Below are 17,511 nucleotides of genomic sequence, written 5' to 3'. Positions count from 1 at the left end.
TGAGATCCCTCCCCCCTGGGAATCATCATGCCCCCCCTTTCCTTAATTGTTAATGGACTATAGAGATGCCTTACTTTCTCTGGATTTTGCCCAAGGAGACATGTACAACAAGACTCCCCTCAGAAGAGTTTTAAAAACAAGCCCATCAACACAAAAAGAGGCCTTCTATTCACAGTGAGGGATGCCCTTACAGAGGCCTAGGCCCCCGGGGGTGTTTTTGCAACGTTGGGTGTTGTGCATCTTCTCCAGATTTGTATTTACCTCAGGACTGTGTTGGCTCCCCAAGAGCTGATATAAACTCCTGAGTAAATATGTATCTTGGTATATGCGCTATTTGGGGAGCACGTATTTTACCTGGGCACTTTGTAAGAGCTTCTTCAGTACCATTGTGGTTGGCTGGGTCAATATGTGCTTAGACACTAGGGCATTTATAAAAACGAATGTTTGGCTTGACCTGATGATCGGAAGCTGCAGAGGTGTCACTATGTTTTATTGTCCTTTCCAGGAAGATGTATTTTCACCCTCATGATTGGCTACTCTAGTCCGCAGGGTGGGCCCTGTGGGCCCTTGACATTTGGGATCTTTTTTCCAATGGATGTTTATGCCTGTACTGTGCAGGGTTGTCAACTCTGGGCTGGAAATTTCCTGGAGATGTCAGGGTGGAGCCTGAGGAGGGCAGAGGCTGGGGAGTGACTTCAGCATGGGGCGGGTGGGGTTTGGGCTGGGGAGAACACAAGAGAAGCCAACGTTGGATCAGGCCAATGGCCCATCTAGTCCAACACTAGGGTTGCCAAGTCGTTGCAGTCACCGCAGTGGGGGACTCCCGGGCGGTGACTGGAGTGCGCGCGCACAAAGCACGCGCCACACGCACGCCGGTCGGAAGTGACGTTAGAACGCCGGGCACGCTGGGGGTGGGGCCACGAACCTCGAAGGGAAAACCATAGAGTTTTCCCTCCGAGGGTCGTGGCCCTGCCCCCAGCGTGCTCGGTGTCCTAACGTCACTTCCTGGTGACGCGCACGTCAAGGCGAGGTTTCCCCCAGGGCCTGATCCGCTGGCGGCGGGGAACGGGCCTCTGGGGCGGGGATACCCCCGGGGGGACTTGGCAGCCCTATCCAACACTCTGTCACACAGTGGCCAAAAATACCAGGTGCCACCAGGAGGTCCGGCAGTGGGGCCAGGGAGGGGCCTCAACAGGGTATAATGCCATAGAATCCAAAGCAGCCATTTTCTCCAGAGGAACTGATCTTGGTCCTCTGGAGATCAATTGTAATAGAAGGCTACCTCCACATGCCAGCTAGAGGTTGCCAACCCTACATAGAATGCGCCCTCCAAAGCTAGGGTTGCCAACCTCCAGGTGGTAGCTGGAGATCTCCTGCTACTACAGCTGATCTCCAGGCAACAGAGATCAGTTCACCTGGAGAAAATGGCCGCTTTGGCATAATACCCCTATGAGTATAGCATTATACTATGGCATTATACTCCTATGCAGTCCCTCTGCTCCCCAAACCCCACCTTCCTCAGTATCCATCCCCCAAATCTCCAGATATTTCCCAACCTGGAACTGGCAGCCATTATTATCTGGACCTGATCGCTGTTGTCTGGTGAGCCACTGTAATTCTAGGAGATCTTCAGTCCTCACCTGGAAGTTGGCAACCCTAATACTATCTTACCCCAATGCATTGTCATTTCCCCAATTTCTAGCGTAGGGATGCCAATTCCCCCCTGGGGGCGGGGAAAACCCCGCCCGGGAGGCCCGTTCCCCGCCGCCACCGGATCAGGCTCCCAGGGGGAACCCCACCCCCAAAGCACATCACACGGAAGTGACGCAAGCACGTCGGGGACGTTGGGGTGATTGTGGCCCCGCCCCCAACATCCCCGACGTGCTTGCGTCACTTCCGTGTTGCGGCGCGTGAAGACTCCCGGAGCAAGGCTGGACTCCCCCGCTCCGGAACGGGTAAGCACTTGGCAACCCTATTCTAGCGTGACAAAGGCCTTGGGTTGGTTTCCCAAGCAAAGCCTTCAGAAAGGTTTTATATAAGAACATTAAAAAATCCCTGCAGGATCAGACCAGTGATCCATCTAATACAGCATCCTCTTCTTATGATGGCCAATCAGTTCCCCTGAAAGGTCAACAAATGAGGCTTGAACACCGCCTTCCCCAGATGTTGACGCCTAGCACTGTTACTTTATAGCTTCCCTTTGTCTCCACAATACAGTTGCTTCGTTAAATTATGGCTGCTTTTTGTTTAAAATCCTAAATTCTAGAATATGAAGGGGAGGGGGACAAAGGGGGAAAGCTGATTTTTCAGTGTGAGGCTGAAGTTTCTTTGGCTATGACTGGTCTTGCAAAGCAATGTCGTGGGAAGTTAATTAATAACAGCCATTGTCAAGTAATATAGAAACACATTAATTAATAACAGCACCATTGATAAAATACCTTGCTGGTAGATTCCAATGACAAATAATAATTCTGAGGGAAAACATAATAAGTAAAAAAAAATAGGCTCTCAGTGAAAATATTGTAAGTAAGTTACCAGGATGGAAGCTGTAACCTCGAGCACAAAGTAATATGAAAATATGCAGAAGCCGGTGTCCCATTTCCACTCCACATACAGTGAAGCCTCTGGCTGGTTGTATCAGCTGTCATTTCTAACAGCTGCCACCAGCATCTGTGGAGCCCATGCCAGCCCTCTCAACAACCACTTCTGCCCTCACCACTCCTATAGTCACCCTTGTCAGCAGTGCCTCAACTCTTTGGAGGGACTTCCTTGTTTCTCCACTCCATTTATAGATGCCAAGCGCTGCCAAGAAAGGTAAATAGCCAAACAGTAGCCGGTGTGTTTGGAACAGGGCTGTCCAGTTGCCTGTAGTAGCAATCAAAATCAGTTGCTGCTAGTACAGCCAGTGGGAGGCTTCTGTACACATGGTTTGTTCACATAATGTGCCAGCCCAAAAAGTAAAATCAGAATGTCACGTATGAATGCTGAAAAGGGGGCCATTGTTTTAGATCCAATTCCATGGTTTCATTCCAGCAGTGACCAAGGCAGGACCTCAACAACATTTAAACAAACAGCACTGCCAGAATTGCTCTTTTATGGAAGTCATGATGCCCTCTGATGGCTATCCAAAGAGGAAGCCACACTGTGCAATTATGGAACCCCTCTCCATAGAAGGGAAAACAACTTGGGTTTTTACTGGCATTGCATTGTGGCTTACTTTAAGTGTTTCGACAACCCAATCCTAAGAACTGCTGTAGCAGCAACATGAATGGTGAACAACAGCGATGCCAGGACGGAGTTGCAAAACATGACATTACGCCACTTTTGCAGTGAGTCTGTGCCAGCATCATGGGCAGCTGAGCCAGGGCAAATGTTTGAGATCGAAATTTATCCAAGACTTCAGATGCCATTTCATTCATTTTTAAGTATCAAGTCCGTGAGTTTGATGGTTCTAGAAGAAAGTGCCGTTCTTTTGCAGCTCCCCCCCCTTCCCCCATCAAGTCACAGCTGACTTATGGCAACCCTGTAGAGTTTTCGAGGCAAGAGACATTCAGGGGTGGTTTGCCATGACCCTAGTATTCCTTGGTGGTCTCTCATCCAAATACTGACCAGGGCTGACCCTGCTTAACTTCCAAGATCTGACAAGACTGGGCTAGCCTGGAACTTCCAGGTCAGGGTTGTGCAGCTCTTAAGACAGTTAATTTCAATAAGGTGACCTCCTGATATGAGTCTAGAGTCCCAGCTGGTCTTAAATGACAAAACCTGCTGCACAGCTATAACTTACATTGATGCGTGCAAACCACTAAAACCATCCCTATGCATTCAGTGCCACTGTTTGCTGGAGACCTGGGACTCTTCCAAAAGTGAAGTCCCAAGCTCAGTTTTATTTAGGGTTGCCAGTCTCCAGGTGGGGCCAGGAGATCTCCCACTTTTACAACTGATCCCCAGCTGACAAAGATTAGCTACCCTGGAGAAAATAGCCGGACTCTGTGGCATTGTACCATGCCAAGGCCCCTCCCCTCCCCAAACCCCACCATCTCCTGGATCCACCCCCAAGGTCTCCAGGTATTCTCCAACCCAGACCTGGCACCCCTAGTTTTGTTGCACTCATGGTGCAGTCTTGGAGAATCCATAAAACCACACTCTTGATAACAGCAGTGATTTATCCCATACCTGTTGATGAGAATGGCAAGTTTTCAAGTGCTCTTCTTCATGTAGTGCAAGAAGAACATCTCTCTCTTGAGAGAGGATAGGAGGCAACTCCTTCAGCATTGCGTGAAAAAGAGCTCTGGCTATTACTCAAGGACTTGCACCCCATTCACCGTATGAAATAGTTTTGTCAGCACAGAGATAATGGGCACAGAGTGAAACTTAGAAGAGGGAAAGTTGCCCACTTATAGGACTGCCACTGCTCAAAGGGCCTGTATCGAATGCAGCATCTGCTGAAGCTGAAATGCGATTGAAATCTGACCTTCATCTGTCTGCAGGGTCAGTCCAATGAAGAAAACGAAGGTGGCACTGAGAATGAAACTGAAGCAGCTGCTACAGAGGCGCCCCCTGGAAAAGGGACTGTTATTAAAGGACATGCCAAACCTCCTAAGCAGGTGAGACTTGTGCACAGGTGATACATGCCAAGTAAAGTGATCCCACCTTCCCTAAGCAGCCCAGTCCGCTGTTTCATTCCATACAGTGGCAGAAGTACAATTAAGACTCAAATTAGAGATGTTCAGCATGGGGACGTGAGGCCCGACAGCTACTGCAGAGAGGTGCCAGAGAACCCTTCTCAACATCCTTGTGCAGAGGGTGATTTTACCTGCCAATTGTGAAGTGGGGGATTTGGAGGGAAGGAGGGAGATGCATTGATTTCCAAAGAAATGGTCTTATTGGTTAATTAGGATTATCACATTTTAATGGGCTGAGGCTCCCATAGCTTTAATAGATCTTTGGCAGGCAGAGGCAAACAGCTGAAGCTTGTTATGGGGAGGCAGTGACGGGGAAAGCTATACCTGTGAATTTGTTTGTTACAAAGACATGGAGAATTTATACCTAAGTAAGACTGTGATAATGCATTGGGACAGTCTCCTGCACATACTGAATGTATAAGAAATTATAATCAGCATTTGCATGCTCCAGTCATAAACTCAGAATGTGAGGCTATTCAGGATTCCAGCCTCAGAGCAAACAACGAGGATGATCAGGGGCCTGGAGACCAAGCCCTGTAAGGAAAGGCTGAGGGACTTGGGAATGTTCAGTCTAGAGAAGAGGAGGTTGCGGGGGGAATCAGTTGCCTAGGGAGGTGGTGAGCTCCCCCTCACTGGGAGCAGCTGGACAAACCTACCTAGGGAAGTGGTAAGCTCCTCCTCATTGGCAGTCTTTTAAGCAACAGCTGGACAAACATTTGTCACGGATGCTCTAGGCTGATCCTGTATGGCCCCTTCCAACTCTGTGATTCTATGATTCTATGACTACAGTCTTCGTAAAAACAGTTAAAGAACATACCCTGAGTCTCATAGATGCCACTGTTACAACATTTAGTGAGTCCCCCTTCCTTCCCTCCCTCCCTCTTTCTTTCTGCATTTGAGCCACAAAATCTCATTTTAAACATGCTCAGGATACTCAGGATCATATTCACAATCGTGTTTGTGTCATAGGAGAATAGGATATATCAATGTGCAGGTACTTTCAGAGAGTAGGTAAAACATGCAGGTAAAATCATCCAGATCTGTCCCTAGATCTAAATTTCGTGATTGAATGCCTCTCTTTCTCTCTCTTAAACAGAAGCTTATTAAAGTTTTACTTTTTAGAACTACCAGTATAACACCTTGTAAATCTGGCGTCTTGCCCATGTTTCAATGCAGGTGCCAGCGAGAAAAGATCCTGTCGTGATACCAGGGAAAGGAGGTGGCATTAAAAAGGGTGAAAAAGACAAAGCGCCTGAACAAGGAGGGAAGAAGGAAGGCTCTGAAAATGAGGAAGACAGTGATGAAAATGAAGAAGAAGAAAACGAAGAAGAAGAGAACGAGGAAGAGGAAAAAGCGGAAGAGAATGAACAAAGTGTCAATGGTACTTCTACCAACAGCACTGCAGAAGAGAATGGAAACGGAGGCAATGGAGAGGAGGAAGAGGAAGGTAATGAAGAGGAAGCAAAGGAAGCAACCACCGTGATTCCTACCACTGTGGCCACTACTGTTATCTCCACGACAGATTATCAGGAGCAGTATGAAACTACCACTGAAGATCAGGGGCAATATGTGACCCCGGAAGATCCGTGGCAGTATGACACCACCACTGAAGACCCATATGCTTATGACACCACCACCGCTGGTTCCGAAAATGGCTATGAGACACAAACAGATTACTACGGGAACGAGCATGGGGAGCCCCGTGGGGACACGTTCAGAACATACGAAGACGAGTACAGCTACTATAAAGGGCATGGATACGATGTTTATGGCCAAGACTACTATTACAACCAGTGAAGCGACAAAGCCATTGGCTTGGCATGATTAGTGATCATGGCTTATATCTTCAGCACTCTACCCAGCAAAGTCTGAAGCCTTCCGCCTGCCTAAGGAGCGTTCCACCAACGGAAGTGGCTCTTCCACCCGTTAGCGGAAGGCTCCTTAGTCTGTCGGAAGGCTTCAGGCTTTGCCAAGCAGAGTGGGAGGATACAAGACCCCTGTTTCTCATGACAGTTGTTCGGAAATGTCTACTCAGGAAGGAGCATTGCAATATCACGCGATGCCTGTTAGAAAGATAGGAGATGAATACGCTGCATTATTGCTCAGTATGAAAGTGTGTTCTTTTGTCTGTTGTTTAAGTGTGCACTTTCGACCAGTATTCACGTATTCGTTGTGAACTTTTTCTAGGATGTGTAGAATTTTTTTTTAAAATCATTGTGTGAAGGATTATTGTGGGTTAAATGGAAGTATTATCAAACTGAAGGTTGTTGTATTTTGTATATGCTCCAGCAATGTGTTTATATTAAAGATGAGTCTCGAAACAGTGTACAGGGGATTTGCTTTGAGCAAGGAGATTTACACTGTTAGACATCTTTTTTTTCTTTAATGTCTCACTTTTCTTCTGAGAAGCTCAGGGGAGCTTACAGGGGCTCCTGGATAGCCTCCCCTCTAGTCACTAAGCCATTCTGAAATTAATTTAATTTTAACGGTACAACACCACCGCATGCCACAAGACTATTCACACACAACCTGACCCCCCCCCCAAAAAATGTTATATACATCACAATTTACGGAGTAGTGAGAAATTCCTGGACAGTAAATCAAATACTGGGTTGACTCCCTTTGGAGGGGACAGCACTGGAGATTTATGACATTTCTGTTCTATTTGCTTTGTTTACAAATATCCAAGTAGAGTACAGGTGGAGAGAAGGAATCAGATCCAGAGAGAGAGAGAGAGAGAGAGAGAGAGAGAGAGAGAGAGAGAGATCATACCTTGAAAGTGCTTCAATCAAATAGTAACAGTGTCTGTCTGCTTTTCTCTCTGGATTTCCTGGAATCCAAACTGCTGTTCCTTCGTACACTATATACACTCTCCTTTCAGCTGGGGGGTTACCTCCAGTGTTCCCTCTAAGCTGAGTTAGTGTGAGCTAGCTCACAGTTTTTTAGCCTCCAGCTCACACATTTTTGTCTCAGCTCAGGAAGGATGGCTCCAGAACACACTAATTTATGCAGTAGCCAAATCACCTGCTCACAACTTTAATGCCAGTAGCTCACAAAGTAGAATTTTTGCTCACAGGACTCTACAGCTTAGAGGGAACATTGGTTACCACATCTAAGCCTTTTTGACCCTCCTGGCACTTTTGGAATTCTGACAGTGTGATAGGTACAATCACAAAATGGTGGTTGCCAGCTCCGTGTTGGGAAACACCTGGAGGTTTGGGGGATGGAGCCTGAGGAGGGGTGCGGCTTGCGGAGGGGAGGGACTTCAATGGGGTACAGTGTCATAGAGTTCACCTCCCAAAGCGGCCATGTTCTCCAGGCGAATTGATCTCTGTGACCTGGAGATCAGCGGTAATCCCAGGAGATCTCTGGCTATCCCCTGGAGGTTGGCAGCCCTATTGCTGCAGCAGGCAAAACCAGCTACAAAATGGCTGCCGCCACTTACCTTCAGTCGCACAGTGAAGAACTCTGTGTTGTGGTGGCAGCTGCTGCCAAAGCAACTTTTTAAAAGAATCTGCAGAGTCAATCAAATCTCCAGTAGCCAATCAGAAGCCTTGCTGGGCAAGAGCTCAACCTGGCCCTACTCACTTTCTAAAAACACTTGGCAGTCACCAGGAAAAGTGTCAGCAGGTGCCGTGGCGCCCATGACCCATCCCCAACTGGTGCTTGGACAGACCCATTTCCTAACAAATAAGGCCCACTGATAAGATAGCTACAATCATGAAGAAATATTAGCATTCTCTTGTCATAGGCTCCAGTTCCCTCATGCACGCGTGCCCCTTTTAGGCCAAATAGGGTTGCCAAGTCTGAAGCAGCGCTGGAGCGGGGGACTCCAGTGCCACTCCGGGAGTGTGCGCGCAAAGCACGTGTGCGCCACAACCACATCACCCGGAAGTGACGCAACCACACTGGGCACGCTGGGGCGGGGCCACAACCATCCGAGGGAAAACCATAGAGTTTTCCCTCAGATGACCGTGGCCCCGCCCCCAGCGTGTCTGCCGTGGTCGCGTCACTTCCAGGTGACATGCACGTCACGTGCTTTGAGGGTGGGGTTCCCCCTGGGGCCTGATCCGCCGGCAGCAGGGAATTGGCCTCTGGAACGGGGGTTTCCCCGCCCCCCGGCGGGACTTGGCAAGCCTAAGGCCAAACCAACTGAGCAGACCAATTCCCATTAACCAAATCCCCAAAATTGAAACGTTATCCTTTTTAAGTCAGTGTGCAAGCATATTCATGAGCCTCAAGTGTCATCAAGTATTGTAAACATGGGGGTTTGATCCCACAGATCTACTCCAGTGCTGGCAGCACTAGCCCCCAATGCAATCTAATTAATTAATCAAGTATCATATGGCAGTGTGTGTAATATAGCCAGGAGATCCTAGGATTGTCTGGCAGCCAGAATCTCTAGCTCTTTTGTGATGAGCTAGGCTTATAGTGGGCTGAGAGAGCTCTGAGAGAACTGTGACTGACCCTAGTTCACCCAGCTGGCTTCAAGTGAAAGAATGGGGATTAGAGTCCACCGCTTTTAACCACTACACCAAACTGGCTCTCTTCCCAATGCAATCTGCCTTCCCTTTATGAAAGAGTTTCCTCTGCTGGCGGACAAGGTTTTTGCATCACCAGAAGGCTCCTCGCACTGGAGGTCAATAGTGGAACAGATCCATGGCACTAAGTCAGCATCTTGCATAGACAGCACATGATGTGTACGGCAATCTTAAGAATATATACCCAGAAGTAAATCCAATACAATTTACTCTTAAGTATGTTTATGATTGCAGCCTTGATTTGATAGGTGTCACTTACCAGAATTTTAATTTTAATGTTAATTTCCAGTTTGGTGTGGTGGTTAAGTGTGCGGACTCTAATTTGGGAGAACTGGGTTTGATTCCCCGCTCCTCCAGTTGCAGCTGCTGGATGTCCCTGGGTGAGCCATAGTTCTTTCAGAGCTGTTCTCTCAAGGGCAGTTCTTGAGAGACCTCTCTCAGCCCCACCTACCTCACAGGGTGTCTGTTGTGCGGAGGGGAAGGGAAAGGAGTTTGTAAGCCACTCTGAGACTCCGAATGAATGGCGGGGTATATATCTAATCTCCTCCTCCTCCTCCTCCTCCTCCTTTTTGTGAATGAGAGGGCAAAGCAAAATCTGCAGCACAGTTCTGCCAGATTAAATGTCCAAAAAATGAAAACCATTTAAAATGAAGATTTATTATTTCTATACATCGTGATAGAGACAAATGCTTCTGAGAAATAATATGTGTTGTGAAACAGGGCTGACCTCAGTACCTAACATTCACCCCTTCTACTAAGCCTATGTAAAGTTTGGAGATAACACACCAGCAGGTCAAGTGTATAGATCTGCTTTATTTGAACTGTAGCACACAAAGCTTCAGCCAGGCATCCATCTTGGCATCACACCTGAACTGGTCCCATGCCCAGTCTGACTGCTCAACAAAAAGTGTCGCCCGCTGCAGTCCCCAGTGGAAGTCCTCCACACATCTCTGTCCACATGTATCTTTCCTTCAATGGCTAGAGCTGTTCAACTTGAGGAGACCCATCTGACAAATGCAGTCAGTGCAGTGTAGTGGTTAGAACATCAGATAAGGATTTGGGAGACCAGGTCCAAATCCCTACTTTGCAGTGAAGTTTGCTGGGTCACTCTCAGTCCAACCTCCCTCACTAGGTGGCGGTCAGGTTAAAATGAGGAAAGGGAAGACCATGTATACTGCCCTGAATTCCTTAGAGAAAGAGTGGGATAAAAAACGCTGTAGACAGTAAACATCCTGGAATATGTCTACAACAGGAGTGGTGCCATATTGGACGCACCATTCCCACAGACAGCATGCCGGGGTGTTTAGGCTGGCAGAAACAGTGTCTCCCTGTTGGCTGATATGGTACATAGTGGTTGTATTATCCAGGACTCCATGGACGGTCTGACCTTATAAAAGAGGAAGGAATGCAAGGAGAGCCTTGAAGACTGTGAGGAGTTCCAAGAAGCTGATATAGGCCTTCTGTTCCTTCTGGGACCATGGGAAGTTGACGGGTTGGTTGCAGTGTTTCCTCTAAGCTGTGGAGTCTTGTGAGCTACTGGCATTTAAGTTGTGAGCAAGTTATTTGGCTACTGCATAAATCAGTTTGCTTTGAAGCCATCCTTCCTGAGCTAAGACAAAAATGTGTTGAGTCGGAGGCTAAAAAACTGTGAGCTAGCTCACATTAACTCAGCTTAGAGGGAACACTGGTTGGTTGTGGCAGTGAGTGTCCCCACCCCAGTGGAAGGCATTGGTGGTCAGTCTGATGGAGGGACGTAGAGGTTGGATTCAGATGCATGGGATTGGACCACCAAACAAGAATGTGACAGATGACTGGAAGGAGTGTTCTTCATTTGTGTTGGGAGTCCCTGAGAGGGCTGAAGTAACCAAGGAACCAGCACTAGAGATGTCTCATCTGTAATAAGGCGAACTGAACCATGGAGACAGTAGATAAACAGCAAACGTCCACATTCCTTCTAAAATATGAGTTGGCTCTCTAGGACAAGGGAAAAATCTTAGAGCTGTTTCTCACATATGACTTCCCTCCTGCCAAGTACATGAGTGGGAAGCATCAAGGAAGTTATATGCATGCATTGAGCGCCAGCTAGTCAAATGGCATATAATGGGCAGCCAATGCTTGCGTAGATTACATGATAAGGAATAAGCACATTTCCTGTCAAATAACAACTCATAGCCTCTGCCTGCAGAGCTGAATAGATACAAATCCCCCTAAAATTAACCCACACAGTCTAGGTTATAGTGTTTCACTTACAATAAATAGGAGGCAGTTTTAGATACCTGCTTATGGGAAAGGTTTAAAAAGCATTGTTTGGAAAGACATTCTCTGGTACATCACATACAGCCTTTCCTGTTTTGTTTCTGCCCACACCTTACTAGATAATTTGTAGGAAAACAACAAGAGTACTCAGTGCCACTTCCTACTCTCCTGTTGTTTGTCCCGAGTCCTTATTTTGTGTGATGGTCTCATGACAGCAACAACAGCAGAGTGAGTTAGATCCAGCCAGCTTTTCCACTGGTGAAAATGGGAAGAGAGGGTCCCCTTTGACCACCAAAAGGCTACACTAAGGATCGTGGGACATTCATGGACAAAAGCCATGTGGGAGGGGGAAGTAATAAGGAGATGAACTGTACAAGACTAAGAAAAAGCTGGCTGGATTCAGTCCAGTGGTGTTTATCACAAGATATTTGGATTCAGATCTAACTGAAGGATTGCTTAGTCAACAAATCTTGTTCTCCTTTGAACACTGAGATTCCCCTCACGGTAGGCCAAATAGCCCCATATTTATCTAAAACACAAGTACCACAACAGTGCAGAGCCTTTTCTCTTGCAAGATTCAATGCAATACCATCAGCAATCTTGCATGGGAGATATAATAACATAGTATATACGGCTAGACTTTGCTATTGTAATTCTGGATGTATTGAGACAGTTTCACATATCTGCATTGTCAGTTTTATGTAGATATACATTTTAGACATTTAAACCCTGTCTTAGCCAACATGATGGACTTCCTGATGCTTTAAAACTGCACCATCTTCTGAATGACTCTGCTCCTGAAATATCAGTGAAGGTAGCCATGTTTTTACAATCAGCTATAAAGCTATGATAGGAAAAACTATCAAAATGAGTAATTTTGTTTTATGCAAATTGTTTTATGCAACATTATGTAACATTATGCAGTCTGTAAAATGGTTGGTTCTACATGTATATTCCTTTTTTATAGTAATCCTCTTTTAGGGTATTGTTTTATGCCAATGACTGAAGAATTGCAAAGGGTGAGTTTGTCGCTGAGGCAAGATGGGGGTAGGGTGAAAAGCACCCGGTCCTTTTGGTCACACCGAAAAGCGAACAAACTATTTGCCTGTTCGAAGTTTTTATTTTACTTATTTGAAAACTTTTAGCCCACCTTTTGCCCAGCACATATCCAAAATGAGTGCACTGTGGTACAGAATGCATTTCTCCCACTCAGAATGGACTTCATTTACTTTCAGTGATATCTGATTGGCTGTGTAGCGTTGTGATGACAACACATTAAATACACAATTCCCCGCTTGGCTGGGATCACCGGGAAGAACCTTTTTTTTTTTCTTAAATGGTATAGAAACAGCTGTCAGTCAGGGAACAAACAGGCAGAATAAGAAACAAACAAGCTATGAAAGGTGGAGGAGTCTAATTTTGGCCATCAAATCCAATTAGGCAAACTAAAGCCAATATGGTGAAATATCAAAGAGTTTTCTTCAGGTGCCCATCCCCTCTCTGACATCAGATGTTTGACGGCAGATTTCACTGAGGCCTCAGTATCTTCATCCTGCTATTCAAGATGGAAATTCCTAGAGCATCCCTGTGGCAGCCATTTCCCGGTCCTTTTCCCTCCTGGTCCTCAGTTTCTTAAGGCAGGGGATTGGGGACAAAGATTGGGAGTGACCAGTGGACAAACAGCAATCCTAGGTGCTCAGCAGGTCTTCCATCAGTCCACTTATTCCTCATTTCTAAACAAAATAACCAAATCTACACACATTCATTTAGTTTTCATAACATATTCAGGTTGCATAATTTGACTCTGCTGGGTCCAGAATTTGGAGTACTTTGGTGCAGAATTTAGAACTCTGCTTCATTTATTTTTAAAATGTGTTTGCTTACTGAATGTATTGCCTGCCTTTCTCAAGGCACATTACAAAATTGTAAAAGAGGGCCAATATACTACATACAAAGACCAATGCGATAAAACTGGAGTACACAAGTAAACAACGATGATACAATAAATTGGATTCACAACAATGCGGTATAAACAGGTAAGAAGGGGAAACTACCTAAGCTGTTCATGGTGGTGGAATGTGCCATCAGATCACATCTGACCTATGGTGACCCCATAGAGTTTTCAAGGCAAGAGACGTTCAGGTGTGGTTTGCCCTTACCTGCCTCCACATCACAGCCTTGGTATTCCTTGGAGGTCTCCCATCCAGGGCTCTTTTTGTAGAAAAAGCCCAGCAGGAACTCATTAGCATAATAGGCCACACCCAACAGCAGGAACTCATTAGCCTATTGGGCCACACCCCTGACAGCACAGCTCATTAGCACATTAGGCCACACCCACGTGTTACCAGAAGTGTGGTCATCCAGCCACACCCACCTTTCGCTTGTTATTCTGTTTACCTTGTTTGTTGTCGAAACCCAGGGCCTTTTTTTGTAGCAGGAACTCCTTTGCATTTTAGGCCACACACCCCTAATGTAGCCAATCCGAATGAGTTTCTGCTGTTGGGTGTGGCCTATTGTGCTAATGAGTTCCTGCTGGGCGTGGCCAACTTGGGAGCCAGCCGGAACTGCATTTCTGTGCATTCCTCCCCAAAAATAGCCCTGCTCCCATCCAAATACTAGCCAGGGCCAGTTCTGCTTAGCTTCCAAGATCCGATGAGGTTGGGCTAGCCCGGTCTATCCAGGTCATAGACAATTAAAATTTGAGCCTTATTACCTTTAGAGAAAGGGCCCGTCTTACAGAAAGCTGAGGGTTCAAGCACAGAGTTTAGCAAAGGGTGCAAACTCTTGGGAACACTGGCTTGGGTCCACTGGAATCAAATCCTTCCACTGGTGGAGCACAACCTTCTCCCCTCCCCTCTCACACAGCAGCCCCAGATGCCCCCCTCAAATCCTTCTCCTGGGTATCTCCTGTTCAGTAACTAGAGGCAATTGCAGAGAAGGGCTGTTGCCTGTATTCCCTGCTTGTGGGTTTTTCGGAGGCATCTGTTTGGAACAGGATGCTAGACTAGATGGGCTTATATCCTGATCCGCTAGCACCCTTCTATGTTCTACCTGATGGATAGTATCAGAAAGAAACGGGCTCTCTGGTCACACAAGGTGCAGCATATCACATGTGCTAATGATACCCGTACGATGACCACCATATTTCCTTTCTAAGCTGTTGCCAAGGAAACAATTGTGCATGACAGTCATTATTGCTTTCATAAAAGCAGTACCCCTGCACAGCTGGAAACCATTAACAAAGGAGCCAACGTTAGAAGGATTATGTATGGAGTGTATCTCCCCAGTCGCCTGTGCCCTGTATTTATTGTAATTTGCAGCTAGATGATCAAGTGCTGTCGTCATGGTACTCTGGCAATCATCCCGTGATTTGTATTCCTTCTTTTCACATATGGAGTTGTTGTGGGGTCGACCTCAGGCAGCATGTTGTATTTTACCTGTCACGTGTGTTTCTGTTTGATGCATCTGGTGGAAACCCCTGTGGCCTGCAAATTCTCAGGCACAATAAACTAATTTGTCCCTAAGAGCTCCACAGCAGTTTTAAAAAAATATTGGCTGCGGTCACACGGCTAGGAAAATGCGGGGGGGGAGCGCAGCAGTTTGCCCCGGGGTGAAGAAACGCGCGGTAGCACGAGCAGACGCTCCGGCGAGGTCCCATCAAGATACCGTGGCAAGGGGGAGGTGCTGATCACACGACGAGCCTGCAGCGCGGCACGGAAGCGGCGGCAGGCGATCACACCAGCAATCGCCAGACGCCATTCCCGTGGCAAACGGGAATAATTTTTTTAAAACGAATTGCGCGCATGCGCAAAAGCGAGAAGGCGAACGTGCGCGGCTCCGCAATTGCGCGTGAACGGAAACTGACAGCCCGTCATGGGAATGCGGAAGGCAGGAGCTGGGTGGAACGGAGAGTGCCACGGACGTCACCAGACCCCAAGAACGGTCCGACGGACATACAATGGAGGGGGAGGGAGGACACCACAGCACAGCCACCCTAACCATCTGTGCGACAGTGGCCACAGCGGCCCTCCAGATCCAGCAAGCCTGCCTTCAGGGGACAGGGTACATGGGCGCAGGCAGGAGACAGAGGATGGCCATGGCCACCACACAGCTAGGTAGCGGAGAACGGAGCAGTAGGCGGCGGAAGAGACGCAGAGGAAGACATACACACCAGCTCATTCGTCTTTCCGCGGAGCAACCCAGCCGCCGCTGGTGGGTGTACCCACGAGCCAAGGAATGGTGGGCAACCTTCGTCACCCACGTCTGGGGAGACGAGCAGTGGCTGGAGAACTTCAGGATGTCCAGGTAACATGTTGCGGGCATGTGCCGGGGCCAGGCGGCCGTCCATGGCAAGGGGGCCACAAGCGAGACCGTGGCCACCATCAGCAGCAGGGAGGGATAGGGGCGTTGCTGTGACATGGCCATGGCATTGGGCCCCCTTACAGCCGGACCCGGAGAAAGCCAGTACCATGTCACCATCTAATTGCAGGTCCACATTCATGTGGCTGGTGGATGTCCTCCGGGACACACTGCAGCGACAGTGCACGGTGATGCGTGAACCCGTGTCAGTGGAGGAACGTGTCGCGGTTGGTGTGTGGTGGATGGCCAACATCATGTCCTACAGAACCATTGGCCAGCTGTTCGGTCTCGCACGGTCCACCGTTGCTGGCATCGCGATGGAGGTGACACGGGCAATCTCAGAGCAACTCCACCACAGACTGGTGGCCCTTCGGAACCCAGATAGGGTACGGACAGGAGGGAATGGGGAGGGGGACAGGGAGAGGGAGGGCAGCCCTGAGGGCAGGGGTGGGGGGCAGGGAGACACAGGTATAGCACCAGGGGAGGCGGCATCCCTTGCAGTGGGCCCCCCCCGGGTCCAAAGTGGGTGCAGCAGCAGTAACCCTCTGTCCGTCCATCATAGGTAATGAGGGCCTTCGCCGCCAAGGGCTTTCCACAGTGCGTTGGCGCAATGGACGGTTGCCACATCCGTGTGCGAGTACCTGTCCCCCTGGCCCACCTCTACATGAACCGCAAGAACTACACCTCAGTACTCCTGCAGGGCACCGTGGACAATGTTGGTCGGTTCGTGGACATTGTGGTCGGCCAAAGCGGCCAAAGTCATGATGCACACGTCCTTATGCGGTCAAACATCATGGCCAGAATGGAAGCGGGAGTCTATGTGCCTGGTAACCCCACCCGCACATTCGAGGGGGTCCCGGTGCCACCACTCATAGTGGCGGATGCAGCATACCCCCTGCGACGCTGGCTCATCCCTCCCTACAAAGGCCACCTCAATGCACAGCAGGCACACTTCAACAAGGTGCAGGGTCGTGTGAGGAATGTGGTTGAGCGTGCCTTCGGCCGCCTGAAGGCACGGTGGCGGTGCCTGCTACTAGAGTTGCCGGTGGAGCTGAGGAATGTCAGTCCAGTCGTCGCAGCCTGTTGCATCCTGCACAATTTGTGTGAGGACCGCGGCCATGCAGTGCCAGAAGTGTGTACCGAACAGGAACTCCGGGCACTTGCAGAAGCAGAGTTGGCCCCCCTTGAACCGGACCCGCGGACAGCAGACGCCGCAGGCGAGCGGGTGCGCGAGGCCCTGAAGACATGGCTGTGGAGGAGAGCCAGGAGACCCTAGGGAGACAAAGGCCCCCCAATCAATGCACGCCGGCACCGGCTTGCAGCGCCCAGACTTTGCAGCCGGTGGCACAGTAGGAGCGCCGGCCAACGGAACACGACGGAGGGCCCGCAACACACCGGTGTCAGCCAGCTCCCACCTTCCCCTTTCCAGTGTCCAGGCCCTCGAGTCCTGCCGCCCCCTAACCCACTCGTCCCCTAAGCCCTGGAGCGCCAGTCCCCGCGCCGTCCCCGTAGCTACTCCGACGGGAGCTGAGCGACCCGTCCAGCCCACCCCCTGTGCCCGTGGCCGCGTACGGAGGTATTCGAAGTAGCGCTCCAACGCGCATGCGCAAGCGTCGCCTTGCGCTCCTGCGAAAGGCGACCTAACATCGAACGGCACATGCGCAGTTAACGGA

At 48.8% G+C, this 17,511-nt stretch overlaps 2 protein-coding genes across 2 annotated transcripts in view; both read left to right on the top strand.

Moving 5' to 3' along the window:
• The window catches only part of IBSP (integrin binding sialoprotein), a 36,277-nt gene extending 29,311 nt beyond the window's left edge, over positions 1 to 6,966 (top strand). The window contains exons 6-7 of the mRNA XM_015411329.1: positions 4,488 to 4,604; positions 5,859 to 6,966. Coding sequence (XP_015266815.1) covers positions 4,488 to 4,604; positions 5,859 to 6,479 — 738 coding nt within the window. The 3' untranslated portion in view covers positions 6,480 to 6,966. The remainder of the gene's footprint in view (positions 1 to 4,487; positions 4,605 to 5,858) is intronic.
• Positions 6,967 to 15,978: 9,012 nt separating this feature from the next.
• On the top strand, positions 15,979 to 17,114 carry LOC107110533 (putative nuclease HARBI1). The gene is made up of 2 exons (XM_015411326.1): positions 15,979 to 16,224; positions 16,401 to 17,114. Exons 1-2 carry the CDS (start codon positions 15,979 to 15,981, stop codon positions 17,112 to 17,114), a joined length of 960 nt encoding a protein of 319 aa, XP_015266812.1.
• The last annotated feature ends 397 nt before the right edge of the window (positions 17,115 to 17,511 follow it).

Source organism: Gekko japonicus, unplaced genomic scaffold (assembly GCF_001447785.1).
Source record: "Gekko japonicus isolate JY-2015 unplaced genomic scaffold, Gekko_japonicus_V1.1 scaffold2292, whole genome shotgun sequence".
In the NCBI taxonomy this organism is placed as follows: domain Eukaryota; kingdom Metazoa; phylum Chordata; class Lepidosauria; order Squamata; family Gekkonidae; genus Gekko; species Gekko japonicus.
The sequence above is the reverse complement of the archived record's forward strand: the minus strand, read 5'-3'. Positions and strand labels throughout refer to the sequence as shown.